We start from the raw sequence: 22,059 nt of genomic DNA, 5'->3' as shown, positions 1-22,059 counted from the left end.
ACAGAGAGGATGCTGGATATAATTTTAAAGATGTGGACAACCCTCTATTTTGCTAGGTCCTTAGATGACTAGTTGGTCAAACACGCCACAGTTATCAATGTGGGAACCTCTCGCTGAATGCTTGTTGATACAACTGCAGCATCATGGCATTACAATCTATTCCACTGAAATCAAAGCGCAGATAAGAGTCTCTTCTCTAGTTTATAAAGGTTGTCCTGATGTATACTCTCTCAGGCGCTGGGCGATTAATCGAATTAATTTGATGAATTCGCCCTTAAAGAGGTTCTGTCACAAGATTATAAGTGCCCTGTCTCCTACATAATCTGATTGGCGCTGTAATGTAGATAACAGCAGTGGTTTTTATTTTGAAAAATGATCATTTTTGAGCAAGTTATGAGCTAGTTTACATTTATGCTAATGAATTTCTCAATGGACAACTGGGCGTTTTTTTACTTTTTTACCAACTGGGCGTTGTACAGAGGAGTGTATGAGGGTGACCAATCAGTGACTAATCAGTGTCCTACACTTCTCATTGTTCCAGCCCAGCTTATTTCACTGCACAATCACACTGTGCTGTGGATCATGCTGGGCTGGAACAATGAGAAGTGTAGGACACGGATTAGTCACTGATTGGTCAGCCTCATACACTCCTCTGTACAACACCCAGTTGGTAAAAAGTAAAAAAACACCCAGTTGTCCATTGAGAAACTCATTAGCATAAATCTAAACTAGCTCATAACTTGCTCAAAAATGAGTTTTTCAAAATAAAAACCACTGCTGTTATCTACATTACAGCGCCAATCAGATTATGTAGGAGATAGTCAAGTTATAATCTGGTGACAGAGCCTCTTTAAGAGCTCTCACGATTCTGTTTAACAGAATCGTATAATAGATTCTTTAGCGGCTCCGTCGCACCGTGCTGCAGGAGGAAGCTCCACCCCGTCACATCTTTGCTTCCTAATGGAACTGCTGTACTGAACAAAATGATACAGTACGGAACATAAGTTGTGCGGGGACGCAGGGACTCCTAGTACATAGCCACAACGCCTTGTAGATACCGCCCCGCTGTAGATAGCACCCCTTGGCACCTTGTAGATCACACCAACCTCCCCCCTCCCCCCCCCCGCCCGTATAGATGTAGCTCCCACTAGGAGCTGAATCCCCGGCCAATGCATTGGCAATCTCTGGCCGGGGATTCAGCTCCTACTGGAAGTTACAGCGGCGCAGTCTACAAGGAAGGGGGTGCGATCTACAAGGGGGGGGGCTGCGATCTACGAGGGGGTGCCATCTGCAAAGGGGTGCGGCACTATATTGGGGGGGTGGCACTATGTGGGCATTGTGGCACTATGTCACTACACGTGGGCACTGTGGCACCATGTCACTACATGTGGGCACTGTGGCACCATCTACCCTGACAAATTAAATCCATCCTGTTTTTTTTAATCGACCATAAAAGACGAACTGGAATGAGATTTTGAAGACACTGATGCAAAACGGACATGAAAAACGGGCCATTAATAAGTTTTTAATGGCCAGTTTTTTTCACCGTTGTGTGATCGTAGCCTAAATGACTGATGCCAGGAGTTCTGCGAAATTCGGCTGACACACGGACCATTTTTCACGGTCCAATCACGGTCGTGTGAATTCGGCAATGTCAGAGACCGGCTGAGATGGTGACGGGTGACGGTGCCTCATTGATTATAGATGCTGTTAACCCGTTCCCTGCCGGGGAACACAGAAGTTATAATCAATTAGATATAAATTTTTCCAAAAGTATTTATGATAAAATAAAGTATTTGCAGAGGTTAAAAGTTGTGAAGTTACGTACAATAATTATAGCAATATATGTTAAAAAGTTATTTATATAAAGAAAATGTATTAAATCTCTTGGTATTACTGTTAAATAAACAGAAATAATTAAAAAAAAAAAAGATTTAAAATCGCTCTGCCTTAAGTCTCTCCCTTTATTACCATTAGAGATGAGCGAACCGGGACAACCGAACCCGGTTTCGGTCCGAACATCGTGAAAATTTCGGTTTGCAGCGGGTTCGGCCGAACACGGCTACATTTTGGCGCCTGCCACATGTTAGATCTAAAATGGAGGATTTCAAAATATCACCTGACATCAGGCTACCCCATAATGCCTTGCAAACGGCTCTCCCAGCCAATCGGGAGGCAGCATAGGGGCGGGCTCAAGCCTGCAATAATAGTCTATGCACGGAGCTCAGCAGCCATTTTAGAGACAGGAGCTGTAGGGATAGCATCTCTGTGCAGTAAGGGAAAGCTTTAGGAATCTAAAAGCCAGGAATCGAAGGGGCTCATCTACTACAGCGGGAGTCTACTCTACTCTCAACATCCAAATTGCAATACAAATTCTCCATTTGCCAAGCCAGTGTGTGAATAAGCTTTTATAAGGGGCTCATCCCCGTTGCATGGGTTAACAATCCAACTTGCAATCCACGCAGGCAGCTGTAGTACTACAACGCCCAGCATTCCCTGAGTGCACAGTGGCTGATAGAAATTCTCATTCATTGCCATTTGCCAAGCCAGTGTGTGAATAAGCTTTTATAAGGGGCTCATCCCCATTGCATGGGTTAACATCCAACTTGCAATACAGGCAGCCTTTGTAGTACTACAACGCCCAGCATTCCCTGACTGACTGGCACCTTATGAGTCACTGATTTTCCGCCAGTCCGAATAACAATTTAAAAGGGCCTCATTTCTGTCGAAGGGTTTAATTCAACGTGCTAATTAAGTACAGCCGGTGCCTTTGGTGCTATTATACAAGTCACAGCATACACTGACTGCCACCTATTCACAGTCACTCATTTTCAGCCAGTCCAAATAATATTTTATAAGGGCCTCATTCCTCTAGTAGGGGAAGGGGTTTTGATTCAACTTGCTGCACTCCAGCAGTGAAATGTCTGGTAAAAAAAAGGTTGTGAAAGGACGGGGTAGAGGAAAAAACACCCATGCCATGTCCTCTTCCAGTCCAAATGTTGGATCTATTGGTGCCAGACCCAGTACCAGCATTTTTGGCAAAAGACATGTGCCCAGTTCTACTAGTAGCAGCAGCCATGTGCCTGCTGGTAGTAGTAGCAGTATCAGTATCAGCAAGCCAGACTTGTCCATCTCCTCCGGTGGGCGGGTTAGTTTAGACAATACGGCCATTGGGGACTGGTTGGCTGGCTCGCGGTCATCTCAGCAGGAAGACTGACGATCTGGCTTCAAGCCAGGTTTCGTTGGATTCCAGATCCTCTACAGTTCCTTGGCACAGTGACAGTAGTAATATGAGTATTTCTAGCGTTTCCATTCCATCATCTATGTCTTCACTCCCCCTTCCTAGCAGGAAGCCATCTTTCCTGAGAGTCCTAAGAGACATCTCCTCGGGTGCGAAGGAAGATACTGAACAACATATTGATGATGATTTGTTTTCTGCGAATCAGCCAACGGAGTGTGTTGCGGCGGTGGAGGTGGAAGCGGTGTCTGAGACGCATAGCTGTGGTAGTGGGGGTGTTGGTGGTAGCTATGGTGGCAGACGCAGTAATGACGGGGGGCATGGAGCCCGCCATGATGTCACATCACATTCACAACACAGTGACAGAAGTGGCGGGGATGATGAGGAGGGCTATGATGATGTTGTTTTAGACAGGACGTGGGAACCAGGTGACGAGGTGATGACGGCGTCAGAGGAGGAGGGTAGTAGTGGCGGCATTGGCAGTGATAAACAGACAAGCCGAGGTAGGGGCAAAAGTAAATCTGCAAAACGTTGCAGCGGTAGGGTCAGCTCAGGAGCCGGTGACGGCGACACTGCTGCTACTGGTGTAGGCTCCCGAAAAAAGCCTGCCAGACAAGGGGCAGGCTCGGGTGGTGGTGGTGGACGTGGTACTACCTCTTTACGGTACTCTGCCGTGTGGCAATTTTTCTGTACCTTCCCGGAGGACGAAAACATGGCACAGTGCCATATCTGCAAGCAGAAAGTAAGGCGTGGGCAGGGCAGCAATGTAGGAACTACCGCTCTATGTAAACACATGGAGCGGCATCACAAGGCTATGTGGGACAATCGACATGCCCCACCATCATGTACATCTAATGAAGACCCCTCTGCCGCTGCTCCGAGTCCCTGTCATCTAAGTAGTAGCCAGGCCTTATCCACCATCTCGTTGTCATCATCATCATGTGTCATCTAGTGCTCCTCCTACGTCCCGTCAGTTATCCATTACGGAATCGTTGTCCAATAAGAAACAATATATACCCAGTCATCCACTTGTCGTGCGGCTTAATTCACACCTGGCTAAGTTGTTGGTGGTGCAGTCGCTGCCGTACCACCTGGTCGACTCCGCCGGCTTCAAGCAATTGATGGCGTGCGCTCAGCCTAGGTGGCGAATACCTAGCCGCCATTACTTCTCCAAAACAGCTGTCCCTGCCTTGCACAAGCACTTGGAGTAAAAGGTGGGCCAGTCCTTGCAATTATCCGTGTGCAGCAGGGTACATGCCACCGTCGACACGTGGAGCAGCAATGATGGGCAGGGACAGTACATGTCTTTCACGGCCCACTGGGTCAAGCAGGCCTGCCCCACCACAGGGCTTTGTCTGTGACTGTCCAGTCTTTTTTAATGTGCTGCTACTACTACTACCACCACCCGTGCTGTCCGTTGGCTACCTCTACTACAACCAATACACCTCCACTGCCGTCTGCTACAAGCAGGCCTGAGGCCAGCCCCACCATAGGGCTTTGTCCTGTGACTGTCCAGTTTGTTTTAATGTGCTGCTACTACTACTACCACCACCACCCTTGCTGTCCGTTGGCTACCTCTACTACCACCAATACACCTCCACTGCCGTCTGCTACAAGCAGGCCTGCCCCACCACAGGGCTTTGTCCTGTGACTGTCCAGTCTGTTTTAATGTGCTGCTACTACTACTACTACTACCACCACCACCCGTGCTGTCCATTGGCTACCTCTACTACCACCAATACACCTCCACTGCCGTCTGCTACAAGCAGGCCTGCCCCACCACAGGGCTTTGTCTGTGACTGTCCAGTCTGTTTTAATGTGCTGCTACTACTACCACCACCCATGCTGTCCGTTGGCTACCTCTACTACCACCAATACACCTCCACTGCAGTCTGCTACAAGCAGGCCTGCCCCACCACAGGGCTTTGTCTGGGACTGTCCAGTCTGTTTTAATGTGCTGCTTCTACTACTACTACCACCACCCGTGCTGTCCGTTGGCTACCTCTACTACCACCAATACACCTCCACTGCAGTCTGCTACAAGCAGGCCTGGAGGGCTTGTGAAAAGCCATTGCTTGTTGCTTTTACATCCATGTATGGATGAACCCCGGCAGGCATCTGCCACCATAAAGGGTAAATTTTTTGAGGGCTTGTCAAAAGCCATTGCTTCTTCTTTTACCACCTTATATGTATGAACCCTGGCAGGCATCTGCCGCCAAAAATGGTTAATTTTTGTACCTTTTTTAACAATGCATTAAGCATACAACATGCACAAGTGCAGTGGTTTCTGTTAGTTATCACCGTGTCCCATCAGTTGTCCTATAGCCATACATGTTGGCGTAACTTTGACACTAACTTTGCCTTAAAGACAGCTCAAAAGTACTTGGATACACTCATGGGTGACCTAAGAGTGTTATACAGGGCTTCTAAACAGTGTTATACACTATTTTTAGGGGCTTTCTTAAAACTTTTTCATGAAATTCGGCGAACCAGCCGAACCGAACTTTTCATAAGTTCGCTCATCTCTAATTACCATTATACATGTCAAATCCTAGCAAAGCAGCTGACATTTCAATGAACCACTGCACAGATACTAAGCCCTATGATCTTTTGTACAACATTGCCACCTGCTGTTCACCAAGAGTATTACATAGAACATAATTTCTAATAAAGTTATTTTAACCCCTTCCCGCAGCAGCCACATTTGACCTTCCTGACAGAGCCTTATTTTTCAAATCTGACGTGTCACTTTATGTGGTAATAACTTGTGACACATTGGACTTTAAGTTAGTGGTATAATTTGGCTGTTACATTCAGTATTTAATTGTGAAAAAGACCAAACTTTTGCTAAAAATGGCAATAATTTGCATTTTTCGAAATTTAAATGTATCTGCTTGTAGGACAGAGTAATACCACACAAAATAGTTACTAGTTTACATTTTCCAAATGTCTACTTTAGATGAGCATAGTTTTTTTGAACATCCTTTTATTTTTCTAGGACGTTACAAGGCTTAGAACTTTAGCAGAAATTTCTCACATTTTCAAGAAAATTTCAAAACGCTTTTTTTTCAGGAACCAGTTCAGTTCTGAAGTGGCTTTGAGAGGCCTATACAATAAAAACCCCCATAAGTCACCCCATTTTAAAAACTGCACCCCTCAACGTATTCAAAACAGCATTTAGAAAGTTGATTAACCCTTTAGGGATTTCACAAGAATAAAAGCAAAGTAGAGGTGAAATTTACAAATTTGAATTTTTTTGCAGAAATTTATATTTACTCATGTTTTATTGTAACACAGAAGGTTTTACCAGAGAAACGCAACTAAATATTTATTGCCCAGGTCCTGCAGTTTTTAGAAATATCCCAAATGTGGACCTAGTGTGGTAAAAGACTGAAACACCGGCCTCAGAACCAAAGGAGCACCTAGTGGATTTTGGAGCCTTATTTTTATTAGAATATATTTTAGGCACCATGTCAGGTTTAAAGAGGTCTTGTGCTACCAAAACAAAGAAAAAAACCCCAAAAAAACCCCATTTCAGAAACTATACTCCACAAAGAATTCATCTAGGGGTGTAGTGAGAACATTTTGACCCCACAGGCGTTTCATACATTTTATTTGAATTGGGCAGTGAAAATAATAATAATATTTTTCAATAAGACGTAGTTTTAGATCACAATTTTTAATTTTCTCAACAAATAAAGGAAAAAAAAAAAAGAACCCCAACATTTGTAAAGCAACTTCTCTGGAGTACGGAAATACTCCATATGTGGTAATAAACTGCTTTTTGGGCACACAATAAGGCTCAGAATGGAAGGAACCCATTTGGCTTTTGGAGTGCAGATTTTGCTGGAATGGTTTCTGGGCGCTATGTCGCATTTGCAAAGCCCCTGTGGGACCAAAACAGTGGAAACCACCCAGAAGTGACCTTATTTTGGAAACTACACAACTCAAAAGGTATTCACCTAGGGATGTAGTGAGCATGTTAACCCCGTAGGTGTTTTCCAGAAACTAGTGTGCACTCAATGTTGCAGAGTAAAAATGGGAAATTTTCCATAGATATCACAATATGTGGTGCCAGCTTGTGCCACCTTAACAAGACAGCTCTCTAATTATTATGCTGTGTTTCCCGGTTTTAGAAACACCCTACATGTGGCCCTAGTCCTCCCCTTTCTGGTTCCCTAATTTTAGGGCCTTGATAAATCGCCTCTTGAAACAGAAGAAATGTTCCCCTTGGGCCTGCACAACTGCATGTTTTTCTTTCCTGACTTATTGGAGCCTTAACTAATTACATTTTTTAATAGACGTAGTGGTATAAGGGTTGTTTTTTTGGGACGAGCTGCAGTTTTTATTGGTACCATTTTGGGGTACGCGTGACTTTTTGATCACTTTTTATCCTATTTTTTGGATGGCAAGGTGACCAAAAAAATAGCAATTCTGATTATATATATATATATAGCGATCACCACACGGTAGGTGTCTTCATTCCTTAATTCTGCTGTTCACCCCCCAATTGTCATGCAAAACCCGCCCCTAATTACAGAACAGAGAAGATGGACTACAAGAAGTGGGAGTGTGTCTCTTCACAGTCTGTTCATAGTAGTCTATGGAGAGGGGAGAGAAACAAGAGGGTGCAGAGAGAGGAGACACACAGACACGTAGCTGCCCATAGAATTCCATGGAGGGGAAAGGAGGAGCAGGAGGAGGGAGAATAGAGAGGAGACACACTGCTTCCCAAAGAAGAATATGGAGAGGGGAGGGAGAGCAGGGAGGGGGAGCACGGAGAGAAAGACAGACACGCTGTCAATAGAAGTCTATGAAAAAGGGAGGTGTATCAGGAGAGGGAAGCAGAGTGAGAGACAGGCATGCTGCTGCCCATAGAAGTCTATGGAGAGGGGAGGGGGAGCAGGAGGAGGTGAGAGAGCAGACACATTGCCCATAGAAGTCTATGGAGAGAGGAGCAGAGTGAAAGACACAGACGTGCTGCAGTGGCTAAGAGCTCTATTTCTCCCCAGTCCTGTATTCTCAGCTACACTGTTCCTTACGGTTGTATGTCATCCATGCTGCTGCAGCTTTTACATGTATATGTGATAGAGATAGGAGAGCAGGATTCTCCTCTGTGAGCTAGTAAGTGGAGCCTAACTGCTATCATGTCTTTGTACAGAGAAACAGAATTAGCAATAGAGCCTGCTGAGAGGAAAACGGCTTAAAAAATGGTATACGCAAGTCATATAACGGTCAGAAATATTACCACCCTTGTTTCACCACTTTTTTTTTTACTGCAATTTTGATTAAAATTAGTGGAATCGTTTGATAAATTTGGCAGAAATAGTCGTTGGCAAACCCGTTTGTTTAGTGAACCTTCAATACTGTTGGCTATACCAAAGTTCTAAAAAAAAGTAATTGCCAGGAAAAAAAAAAAAAGGTAAATTTACTGGTATACGTTTATGTATTTCCCTTACCATTTCCTTAAATGCATTTTCAAGGGCTCCGATGACTAGACACTCATGTGGAATTTTTTTCTCTGTAAAGAATCGTGTCTGAGGTGTGCTTGGCGAGCCTGGTGCACTAGCAGCTCCACGTAATGATGCAGCTCTTGTTAGAGTCCTACTATTGGTAGACGTTGTTTCTGGATCCTCCCCTAGACAGGTGGGAGGTAAAACTGCCGAGTTCTTCAGGAGGTCTACAATGTCCTGTAGTTGTTCTGTGATGTGGTGATGAAGAAGTTTAGATGCCACAACGGCGGCTCCAGCTCCAGCATGTCCATCAAACAGTGCCCAGTACTGAAATGTTATCCCATCAACTTCCTAACAACAAAAGAAATAGTCAGTCATGTAGAAAGAGATTATAAAGCCTTATGAAACTCAATATAGTACATGAGCCACCATAACATATCACATTCTTCTGAATAACTTAGCCACGCTAAACGTTTGAGCGGTTAGGTTTGCTTTTCTTATGTAAAAGCAAAAATGCCAGAGGAAGAAATGTCATTTCCTAGATGGGGATATTTAGCTGGGCTAGGGGTTCAGTCTAGAACATGGAAGTCTACTAGGAAAAAAACCCCATGGTGTACATAGGAAAAATGAAAAGGTTAATTAAGCCATTTAGTTGGTCACATACAGAGCTAAGGTGTAATATGATCCTACAGCGTCTGCTCCCATACTGAAGACGGGAGCCTAGGAGGCAGAGCAGAAAGCACATTCTCCATTACTACATAGGTAACAGTATCCAGCAGCATGCTCCTTAGAAGCAGAATTGTTTCATCAAGTAATGAAGAAAAATTATTTCCCCCTGTAACCTTTTCTATATGATTGGAGTTACACTTTAAAATGAAACTCCAGTCCTGGCCAACAGGGGATGAAAACCCATATAGATATAATAGATGAGGGATTGCTACAACTTACTACTCTAGGCAATCCTCTAAGTTACCTGTTGCCTGTTCACATCAGCGTTGGCTTTCCGTTGAGGGGTTCCGTCTGAGGTTTCCGTCACCATTGATATCAATGGTGATGCAAACGGAAGCTAAGGTTTCCGTTTGACTTTCCGTTGAGGAGTTCCACGACGGAAACCTCCTACGGAACCCCTCGACGGAAAGCCAACGCTGACGTGAACAGGCCCTTAAAGAGGACTTGTCAATTCTCCTGAAATGCCTATTTCTGTTATTACTACTTAAAATGTATGAATACATTGACATCTGGAATTTACTGTGCCTCATGACATTGGGGCTTGTCCCTACCCACTATCCAATCAATGCTGACTGTAGTTAGTGTGTATAGGGACATACTATTCCCCTTTTCTATAGGGTAACACCCAGCTGTCAATTTATTCATACATTTCCAGTAGGAATAACAGAGGACCGACTCAATGCTGTGTTCTAAGAAAAGATGCTCCAGAATAGTGATTTCATGGGCAATACAAGTATTTAGTAAAAGAAAAATTTTGATGTCCCAATAAAATAAAAAATTAAAAAGGAAGCAATTTTATAATAGGTCTTGATTAAAAATATTGTATCGTTTTGGGTCTACAACTCCTATGAAACCCTATGCATCTTAATAATTACAGACTACAAACAAACCCTGTGTAGTCTAAACCTGGGGTCATATTCTCTTCCATACGTATGTCTCCTACTTTTTGCTAACAAATTTGATGGGTTATCGAGAAGTAGGGGCCAGATAGAGGGGAGTATGACGTCACCTAAGCACAAGCTCATCATGACAATTACCGTGTTTTCCTTCAGTTGTAGACCTTCTCCATTTGGTAGAGATGATCTTCGCTTGTTTGAGGAGGTCTTGTTGGGAGTGGAATGGGAGTGTCCGGTCTTCTTCTTCACAAACATAACTTCACAGCTTGCCTGATCTTCATTGTGTGTGCTCTTCCCTGCATTTATCACTCTATAAAATACAAAGAAAATAGTTGCAGTAAACAAAATGGATCCATATAAAAATACAAGTCAATGTTTTCAACAGTAATATGTGGCTACAGTGGCTTAGGGGGTCCATTGTACGCTAAACTCTACGGGACATCCCTTAGACCCTGTTCACGCAGTTTTATGGCACAGATTTTGACGTGGAAAGCGCGTTGGAATCAACAAAAAAACGGCCAAAATCGACACCCATTAGTTTCAATGGGTGCAGAGTCCTGCAGTATCCCCCCTTCATACTTCTCACACTACATCAGAGCTCCGTGACCCCACTATCTGTAGACAGTTGAAATCAGAGTTGTGATTCCTGTGGCGTCCATTCACAGCAATCACAAAAAAGTTTACTAGTAAATAGCAAATTTTAGATCGTGTTTGTACCTTCTTGGTCTCCTCAAAGCCTGTCAGAGGAGGAGATCGGTAATGAAAAAAAAAACAACTTCCCTAGAACGCCGCCCTCCTTCCTGCAGTCCGGCCGAATGGGATGATGTTACATCCCATGTGACCAGCGCTGCAGCCAATCACAGGCTGTAGCAGTCACATGGGCTGCAGCGTCATCCAGGGAGGCCGGACCGGACTGCGATTGAGTCCATAACAAAGATCTACGCAAGTATGAGCATTTTTCACAGCTGCTTTCCGCAGCGGAAATTCCGTCCGATAAAACATTGTGGCGTGTTTTTAGACGGAATGTACTGCGGGTTCCAGGTTAGGCATGTTTTTATGCAGCGTATCCGTCCCGTGGGAACCCGGCATAAGGGTGAAGTGACATGCAGCAGAATTTGTTGCAGAAATTTCTGTGACTGAAAAATCAGCTTAATTCATCGGAATGTGGCTATTTCTGCAACAGGTGCATGGATTTTGCAAGTTAAATTCAGATGAATGGTACAGATTTTTAGTCGCAGTAATTTCTGTAACATAATCTGCCGTGTGAATCCAACCTTATGCCCCATGCACACAGCTGGTAGCGGACAATCACCAGCATTTGCGGGCCGTGTTTCCATAATAAAGTATGAGAAAACCGTGCATAAAATAAAATAAAAATAGGACATGTCCTATTTTTTTACAGAAGCTTTCTACAGCCCAGAAACCTTACCGTAAACATACGGGAAGGTGTCCGTGGGCCATAGAAGTGAATGGAACCGTATTTTGATCCGTAATTACGGTCCGTAAATGGGGACAAAAACTACAGTCGTGTAAATGGGGCCTAAGACCTTGTCCACACAGCGCATTTTTGCTCCATGTTTTGAAAAGATTCTCTAAGTGAAAAACAGAACTGGATTAAGGAGAGCAGATCTCGAAGGCTTTGTTCACATCTGCGTTGGGGTCCTGTTCGGACGTTCCGTCTGAGCTTTCCGCCAGAACGGGATCCTGAACAGACACAAACGGAAACCAGGGGTTTCCGTTTCCATCACCATTGATTTCAATGGTGACAGATTTCGTCGTTTTGCCGAAAGCAATAGTATAGTCGACTACACAATTGCTTCCGTCAAAACGACGAGTCCGGTGCACAACAGAGACAAACAGAAACCATGGGCACCGGAACAGTCACCATCCGGTTTCCGTTTGTGTCCGACGGAACGGAGCCCTGACGCAGATGTGAACAAAGCCTAAGACCTTCCTTTGAAGCCAAAGACTGTATCGAAACCCAAATTAAAAAAAAAAAAAAAAAAAAATCGGTAGATTTTGCATGTCTTTTTTCACTGTGCAAACAAGGCCTAAATGGTGCAGTCACATGGCAGATTTTGTTGAGGAAATTTCTGCGACTTAACATCACGTCTATTCACCTGAATGGGATTGTTTCTACAGAAGGTGTGTAGCATCCATGGCTCCAGCACTTCTGATCCTTGCCTGAGAGTTGTTAGTTATCCCAAGTCTGTCTTTCAAATGGTCGCTTAGTGTTTCCCGTTCGTGTCATTACACATGCCCTATTATATGTTCCTGTATCCCGTGCTGTTCTTGTTCCTGTGCCTACTAGTGTCGGAGTCGTGTCTACTGCACCTGCTGTCGTTGCCACATCCAGTGTCTTCTGCCACATCGGATACTGCCCGTCACGTCTGGCGCTACCTGCTGCACCGACCTCCATCCGTGCTGAAGCCACAGCCACTGTCTGGACTAGTTCAGGTACCCAAGTGTTAGTAACTACTATAGACTTTCGTATAGACCAGGGGTCTCAAGCACGCCGCATGCGGCCCCTGGGGCTGTCATCTGCGGCCCGCGGGACACAGAGCCGCTAGTATTGGCTCTGCTCCGAGACTCTGGAATTCCCTGACATCGCTGTCCACATATGAACAGCGATGTCTGGGGCTTCCCCAGAGCCGGAGTCCCGGGCAGAGCGCTAGTACAGGCTCTGCTCCGGGACTCTGTGGAATTCCCTGACATCGCTGCCCATATATGGACAGTGTGTCAGGGTCTTGCCCAGAGCGGAGCAGAGTGCTGGTGTCGGCTCTGCACCGGGACTCTGTGGAATTCCCTGACATCGCTGTCCACATATGAACAGCGATGTCTGGGGCTTCCCCAGAGCCGGAGTCCCGAGCAGAGCGCTGGTGTCGGCTCTGCTCCCGGACTCTGTGGAATTCCCTGACATCGCTGTCCACATATGAACAGCGATGTCTGGGGCTTCCCCAGAGCCGGAGTCCTGGGCAGAGCGCTAGTACAGGCTCTGCTCCGGGACTCTGTGGAATTCCCTGACATCGCTGCCCATATGTGGACAGTGTGTCAGGGTCTTCCCCAGAGCGGAGTCCTGGGCAGAGCGCTATTATCGGCTCTGCTCCGGGACTCTGGGGAAGCCTCTGACATCGCTGTCCATACATCGACAATGATGTCAGGGGCTTCCCCAGAGCAGGAGTCCCAGTGATGTCAGGAGCACAGCAGGAGTCCCAGGAAGAGCCTACTAGCGCTCTGCCTGGGACTCCAGCTCTGGGCAAGCCCCTGACATCACTGGGGCCGCCTCTACAGAGGGCACTGGGGCCGCCTCTACAGAGGGCACTGGGGCCGCCTCTACAGAGGGCACTGGGGCCGCCTCTACAGAGGGCACTGGGGCAGCCTCTACAGAGGGCACTGGGGCAGCCTCTACAGAGGGCACTGGGGCAGCCTCTACAGAGGGCACTGGGGCAGCCTCTACAGAGGGCACTGGGGCAGCCTCTACAGAGGGCACTGGGGCAGCCTCTACAGAGGGCACTGTGGCAGCCTCTACAGAGGGCACTGTGGCAGCCTCTACAGAGGGCACTGTGGCAGCCTCTACAGAGGGCACTGTGGCAGCCTCTACAGAGGGCAATGTGGCAGCCTCTACGGAGGGCACTGTGGCGTTATCTACAAGTGGGTGTGTGGCAGTATCTGAAGAGGACACTGGCATTATCTAGGGGTGTGTTGCATTATCTACAGAGGGCACTGTGGCCTTCTCTACAGAGGGCACTGTGGCCTTCTCTACAGAGGGCACTGTGGCCTTCTCTACAGAGGGCACTGTGGCCTTCTCTACAGAGGGCACTGTGGCCTTCTCTACAGAGGGCACTGTGGCCTTCTCTACAGAGGGCACTGTGGCCTTCTCTACAGAGGGCACTGTGGCCTTCTCTACAGAGGGCACTGCGGCCTTATCTACAGAGGGCACTGCGGCCTTATCTACAGAGGGCACTGCGGCAGCATCCACAGAGGGCACTGCGGCAGCATCCACAGAGGGCACTATCTAAAAAGGGGCTGCCCAATCTTGACATGTGTGCTGAGCCGCCGGACTGCATTTAGCGACACTTAAACTGGAAAGCTGGATTGTTGAAATAAGCACGTGGAGAAATATCTCAAATTTTAAACCTAGAGCTATTATAGTAATGTAGTGTTGTTATTATAGTAATATAGTGTTATTGTAGTTCAAATAACTAATTGTTTAACAATAATTTTGTATTGTATCAAATTTGAAAGTAATGCGGCCCGTCAACTTCCCATTTTTTCTATATGCGGCCCACTTACCCGGCCGAGTTTGAGACCCCTGGTATAGACTGTGACCTGGTCAGCTGCCTCTCCGCTACGGCGGAGCGGTCTAGTGGGTCTACATACCCTGTGACCGTGACAGTGTGCATGGGTTTCTGCAAGCTCCATTTAGATGAATGGAACGGATATTCAGTCGCAGAAATTTCTGCAACAAAATCAGCCACACGTGACTGCGCCCTTAGCGTATCCGCCCTGTTGCCCGCAGGGAATTCCGGCAAGAAAAACGCACCAAAATAGTGTGCAGTTTTTTGACCGGAATGTCCACTGCGGAAATCCTGCAATGAAAAAACCCCACAAAACTGCTATACTTACCATGGCGACGCATCCCTCGGACGTCCTGCAGCCCTTGGAGGAAGTTTACACCCATGTGACCGCTGCAGCCTGTGATTGGCTGCAGTGGTTACATGGGATGAAAAGTCATCCCAAGAGGCTGGTCTAGACGAAGAACAGCGTGCTGGCTAGGTTTTTTTTTTTTTAGCCACATGTGATTTTTGGCATCGGAATGGCAGCTTTTCCTCCGCAAAAATTGCAACATCTGCGATTTGTTGCGGGTTTTACCTCCCATTGAATTCAATGGGAAAAACCTGCAATAAAAAAGCAGCGATTATGCAAATACAATAGACATGACGCAAATTTTAAAACCGCACTACAGGTACATTTCTGAGCGTTTTTTTCCGATCATTTATGCAGCGTGTGGATGGGATTTGTTCACATCTCATTCACTGCTGCTACTGTATAACGCTGCAGATTTTCCGCAACTAAATACATTGTGGAAAATAGTGAAACTCACCCTAGGCCCTCTTGCACACGGCCGAGTGCCACTCAGGCGGTTTTTCACGGCAGCCAATAGTTTTCACTGATCCATTCACTTTAGTGGGTAAATCAGGTCCGTGAAAACGTACCCAACCCTCCGATCTGTGGAAAAAAGGAAACATGTTCTATCTTTAAATGGATCACGGAGGGGACTTGGGCGGCACAGAAGGTCGTGTGCATTAGGGCTTAGGGTATGTGCACACGATGAGAGGCATTTACGTGTGAAAAGACAGACTGTTAATAGCTGCCTCGTTTCACACGTAAATGCTCCTCCTCGTAATTTACGAGGCGTCTGAGACGCTCGTAAATCTTGAGCTGTGCTTCATTGAGTTCAATGAAGAACAGCTCAAATTACGTGGCAAAGAACTGCCCTGCACTTCTTTGCCGAGGCAGTCCATTTACGCGTCGTTCTTTGACAGCTGTCAAACGACGACGCGTAAATTACAGGTAGTCTGCACAGTACGTCGGAAAACCCATTCAAATGAATGGGCAGATGTTTGCCGACGTATTGCAGCCCTATTTTCAGACGTAAAACGAGGCATAATACGCCTCGTTTACGTCTGAAAATAGGTCGTGTGAACCCAGCCTTACAGAGCATAGGGAGGTTGTGTAGTCACACCTGGTGGTACGCTAGACAACCACGAGAACTAATTCATGCACTGCCTAGAAAGCTATCCGCTTGCAGGGATTGCTCATTATGGAATATGGACTTGTAAACCGTGTTGAACAATGGCACATATACAATGTCCTTGGAAAAAAAATCTTCAAACATATAAACTGCAGACCAAAATAAAATAAAAATGACATACAGAAATGTGGAGAAGCATTCATACATAAAGGAAATGAGAAAACATTCTGTTATGCCAGAAGGCTGGCTCAGAAGGTGGGAAAAGGTTGGCAAACATCTTTCAAATGAGTCACATTGAGTTTCACAGATTGTATACCACACATTTAGAAAGGAATAGTAAGCGACATGTCTTGAAATGGTATCAAGCAGCAGATTTTAGAAGATTTAGTCAGCCATACATATGAGAAAACCTTTCTAATAAACCAGTAAACAAGGATCAATTTCCTGAAGAAACACTAAGTTAGTGGCATTTTATTTATAGATTGTTTGGTGAAAATAAAAAGGCACTAGAATACTTTTTTTTATTCCCCCAACCATTTAAAGTAGTACCTATTAAAGCACAAGTTCCCCTTTTGGCAAGATGGAAAATACTTTGTTAATTACCTGTTTTGCTTCCCTCCCTGGTGTATTTTCTACAAGTGTACAAAATTATATAGTTAACTAGTAGATTCTGACTACAAAGTCTTCTTTGTAGTCGGACTCCGGGAGGAATTAAAGAGTGCCATAACTCCCATAGAAGTGAAAAGAGAATCACACATGCGCTGCCACCTCTATTCATTTCACCACCTAGATGCAAAGATAGCCATCTCACCAAAATGTTACGGGGTTGGGGGAACCTCATTTTCCAGATATGTGCGGTCCCAGAAGTAGGAGTCATACCCATCAGAAACCTATGGCATATTCTGTGAATATACCATAAATGTCGGAGATGAGAATACCCTTGTGTAGTTCCAGTTAGAAGATATAACGAACCACTGATAGAGAGATTTTATATATATATTTATTTTTCTTATTATATCTTTTCCCATACTGTGTGCTACATGCATGCAATAAGTTTGCAGTTTTAAAATATCCAATATCTCTGATGATATTGGACCAGCTAAGTAAACCTAACAACTACAATATGGTATTGTTAGAGGATTAGCTAACCTGAATAAGGTGTATTGTTAAGATACAAGCAATAGAGGCAAAAACAACACTGTACGTAAGACAAAATCTGCGGATTAGCTAGAACCAACAAATGTGCAGATGTAAAAAAAAAAAAAGTACACACAATACCTACCTTATACAAGACATGATTAACCATAAACGGTCTATTTTAACTACCATGATTACCTTTTGTAAACAATATTAATCTTTTACATTTATAGAGCGGACTACTACAGTAATTTAGTTTCTTGTGATGTTTATATCAACTTGATATTATCAGTTACCTGCATGCAAAGGAAATGTACAACCTGCATAATGTTGGTCTGCACTAAACAATGGAAAAAAAAAAAAAGAACCATCTTCTAAAAATAAAGCATGTAGTAGATGTCGGGTTTTTTTTTTTTTGCGATAGTCTGTTACATGAAACAAACAAACCTTGCTGAAGAAATACAAAAAAAAGTTTTTCCTAGTCTGTAAATAAAAATGTATGTAACTTACAAATGGGATCTATAGTAAACCTGCTCACTTTGTGAGATTTACGCATAAATCTCCCCCTATGAACAGGTAGTCCAGTTGTTATGTTCCTGCCAAGCGTTGCCCTTCATATACAGCAAGTCACATTTCCTATGACTGTCCAGGCACGTATTTATGGGAAAGTACATTACCAGTGCAAGTGCAACCGGCAAGGAACTCTATGGCAAGACAGGATATACTGTTTTTTTAGTTCACAGAAAAGCTAGGTTTATCCCCTCTCTTTTCCCCACAATTTTCACAGTTTTAGGGCCTGTTCACATCAGCACCAGGCTTCCGATAGACATTTCCGCTGGAAGAACCGATGAACGGAGAGCCAAACGGAATCCATAGCTTCTGGTAGTCGACTTCACTATTGTTTCCGCAAAAAAAACAGAAACCTTATGGAACTGAAACAAACTAAAACCAAGTGCAACAAAAGCATTACCATTGGAATCAATGGTAATGAAAACGAAAGCTATGGTTTTCATTTGGCTTTCTGTTCATCGGTTCCTCCGACGGAAAGGTCGAATGGAACCCATGAACGGAAGCCCGACGCTGATGTGAACAGGACCTAATATAAAGTATTTACAGTCAATTACATTTATCGTCTAGATTAAAAGGGGTATACCCATCTTGAGAATTGATGGCATATCCTGTCCGATAGGTGGGGGTTCCACCTGTGGGACCCGCACCTACCTGTAGAATGGGCCCCTGTCCTCCGGTCTACATTCTCCAGCTGTTGCTAGGCTCCGCCCCACTGAGTTACAAGGGAACAGGGAGTACGGAAAAAGCCAAGCTTGCTGAGCTATGAGGTTTCCATCACTCTCAAAGAAGCAAATGGAAGTTACGGAAACAGCGTAGCACAGCGAATTCTGCAAATATTGCTGCAAAACCTTAAAAAAGGGAACCTTTCACATGGCACTTGATGTATAATCCAGGGGTAGCATGGTATAGACCAGATATATATTTTCATAGCAAAAGATTTAGTATAACTTGTAATTTATGAATTGAAACCTCTGCTTATTCTGGGCTTTGGAGTCCAGTGGGAGGTCCTAATCACTGATTGATAGCGGTCTCGATTCACACCAATACAGGAAAGGCCGTCAATCATTGACTAGGAGTGCCCACTGGACTCCAAAGCCTACAAAAATATAATCAATCTGCTCAGCTCCTTCTGCATTATACCATGCTGTGGGGTTGGGCGATTACTCAAATTAATTCGATTAATTCGCCCTGGCGTCCTGTGACGATGCAGTTTTTAAACAGAATAGTTGAAGTGATTTCATAATCTCACAGTCGGGCTGAGCTACAGGAGGAAGCTCCACCCCAGCGTATCGTCACCTGTGACTAAAATGGAGCATCTCGTTTACCACTATTGCTCCTCTGCGCGGACGCTGCCCGCCATTGCATCCATTCACTGAGGGGAGAGGAGACAGGACGCAACAATGCTGTCTCCTCCCACCTCCTCCTGTGGCTGCACGACATAATGCTCGGCAGTACTGCATCTATTGGCTGGCAGTTTATGGAGTCATATGCTGCCAACGAATGGCGAGAGGTCATTCAAAAAAGGGATGGGGGGGAATGTAAACGTAGATTGGTGCCGAAGCCCCTGACATCACGGTCCATATAGGGACAGTAATGTCAAGAGCAGAGGAGTCCCAGGCAGAGTGCTAGAAGCAAAGAAATAATAATTTTCATGGGAGTTCTAGTTTAAATCTCTTGGTATTTTTATCCATTTAATAGTAATAAGACAATCGAGATTCAAAATCGAAAATCGCTCATAGGTTTGAAAAAAAATAAATAAATCTAGATTGCGTATGGATTGCTTTTTTACCAGTTCAGGACCAGGCACAATTTAGCCATTTTTAGCATGCTTTAGTTAAAACGACTATAAACGGTTTGTTGGCTAGCAACGTGATTTTTTTAATCTTTTCTTAGTGATCACAGCAAGTTTCTTTTATCATTTCTAGACAATTTTTTTTAGCATTTTTAGGCCTATAGATAAAAAAAAAAACTTCCTGGTAAGATCGCGTTTCTCTAAAATAGGCTTTTGATTTACGATTTGTCATTTTATTTTACAATATTTTGTCAGGGCTAGCGTTCAAAAATGATTGGCGAAGGCAGTGTCTTTTGTGGCAGGGTATTTTATTTTATTATTTTTTACTTTTATTTTTCTTTATTATTATGGCTGGTCACTCAAAAGGTCACAAAAGACTTTGGGGGATGTAATTATGTAATCTTTTTTTACTACTGGCATCCCGTGATCATGCGACTAGTCACATAACCACCGGGACCAATAGAGGCAGCAGCGCTGCCTCTTTTGTATACAGCGATCATTGAGCTGTGTGTGTGAGTACAGAGAAGACAGAAGCAGTAAAAACTGGGTCCCTGGCAGTCTCTGAATACTGGGCACCTGATATTCAGCCACCCAATCACTCAGGCAGAAAGCTTAAACCTGCGCTGTATATAAAAAGTGGGCAGTCTTCAACCAATTAAATGTGACAGGTAGCCTTCAAAGTGAATGCCCACCTATGTGGTTTATAGGTCAAAGTCTGCCCGGATTAATTTATTAATACATATATGTTTGTATAATGCAAAGATATGCAAGTTTCTAATACACGGTTTCATATCCAAATTGTTTTAAAGATATCTGCTCACTTTCATTAAAATGACAGGTTGGCCCATTAGGAAAACAAAGTAGGAAAAAAAAAATAGTTTAAATAGTGGGGGACAAATTTGTAACCATGTGTTTGCTAACTCTGTGCTCCAGCGACGTTTACCCGCTGACTGCATTGGCTTCATTCCACCAAGCTACATAGGGTCGCTGTAGGAACCGCTCCACTCCGTAGACGCCAGGCTTGGTGGCCTATTTAAAGTGGAATAAGTCTCGACACCATTGCCTCTAGATAAGGCATTGTTGTTCTTAGCTGAATTCCTATAGTAGCTTGATTTGGACTCCGATCCCTACCTTGACTCCTGACCATTCTCTTGTCTTGCACCTGTGGATTTGTCACCTGGTAATTGTAACCTGTTCTCCAGGATTTGACTGCCGGCCTGTCTCCGGTTTCCGTCTTATCCAATGGTTTGTGGTATACAAACCTATCAGTTGATGACCCCTGACTAAATTTCTGACATCGCCTCTACTTCCACAGAAATTCCTAGCAAGCCTAATCGCCACAAATCCTGGACTAGTGTGGGGACCTTGACCTAGGAATCAGACAAGGAAAGTCCATAACTCTTTGCGAGGGTTAAGATCATGGTTGATACCAATTGCTGCACAAGGATCCACTGTCTGGGGGGGAATTATATCCAGAGGCCATCAATCCCAATGGTTATGCAAAGTCTACTCCTCTGTCTGAGAACGTATAAACTTGCCAAACATGTAGCTGAGGGGTCTGGTCAGCAATAGATTATTAAGGTACTTCAGAAAATTTACAGTCATCTGGATGCCCTGCAACCAGTAGCCCCTGTCACAGTGACCTACGCTATTTTCTGCACTTTCTGTGAAGTTTTTCCTGTTACGAAAGTTTGGAAGAATTGTCAGGTGGAGATCTTACCTCGGCCAGTGACCAACTCCTCTTCCTGTCTACCAGATTGTGTCTGCCATTAAATGTTTCAGGAGAGGGAATGTGCCAGACATTATCCCTGTCAGATTCAGAAACCCTCCAGCCTCACCTCCAGGCGGACCCATGTAATAACCCTAGTCACGCAACCCTGCCGCAAGAAGGAGAGAACTTGCTGTCTGACCCAGAGGTTGGTCTCTATAACAGTCAAAAGGAATGTCTGTCTTAACTGTTCAGTTCGTCCTCCGAAAATTGAAAACTCCCAAGGAGTAGGTTAGACTGAGCAGAACACCATGGGGGTCTTCCAGCTTCCAACATAGTCTCCAAAGAGTTGTCCTGTCTGCTCCCGGTCATGCTGCTTTCTACTCCGTCTGGTTTTCCACCTTAGTATCAGGCATTTGCAGATGCCTTTTTGAAATAGAAAGCCGAGACCCTTTTAGAACAACATGCTTTGGATTGTGCTATATCGCTTCTTCCTGGCCATGGATCTCCTAGAGAGTATATTTATTATTTCTGACGGAACCCGAGGTGATGTCAACAAACATTTAAGAGAATAAAGTAAGAGTCTTTATCCAGAAATCCTCCCCTGCTGCTGGAGACGGACTATTATTTTGTTAAGATCATTCTGAACTTGGTACAGGTCATCTCTGTACAAGATGTATTGGTTTATCTTGAGGACATTCTCATCTACTCTAAGGATTAAGAGACTCATTGTCTGCATCACCACACAGTCTTACAACAAGTACAAAATAATTCCCTTTAT

The 22,059-nt window shown here is 44.6% G+C and overlaps 1 protein-coding gene across 1 annotated transcript in view; it reads right to left on the bottom strand.

Moving 5' to 3' along the window:
• PPM1H (protein phosphatase, Mg2+/Mn2+ dependent 1H) overlaps nt 1–22,059 on the bottom strand; it is a 207,189-nt gene that overhangs the window by 117,502 nt on the left and 67,628 nt on the right. The window contains exons 2-3 of the mRNA XM_075856778.1: nt 10,458–10,626; nt 8,698–9,042 (exon numbers count right to left, since the gene is read on the bottom strand). Coding sequence (XP_075712893.1) covers nt 8,698–9,042; nt 10,458–10,626 — 514 coding nt within the window. The remainder of the gene's footprint in view (nt 1–8,697; nt 9,043–10,457; nt 10,627–22,059) is intronic.

The sequence above is a fragment of the Rhinoderma darwinii genome, chromosome 3 (assembly GCF_050947455.1).
Source record: "Rhinoderma darwinii isolate aRhiDar2 chromosome 3, aRhiDar2.hap1, whole genome shotgun sequence".
Taxonomy (NCBI): Eukaryota; Metazoa; Chordata; class Amphibia; order Anura; family Rhinodermatidae; genus Rhinoderma; species Rhinoderma darwinii.
Note: the sequence above shows the minus strand (reverse complement) of the source record. Positions and strands in the feature narration are given on the sequence as shown.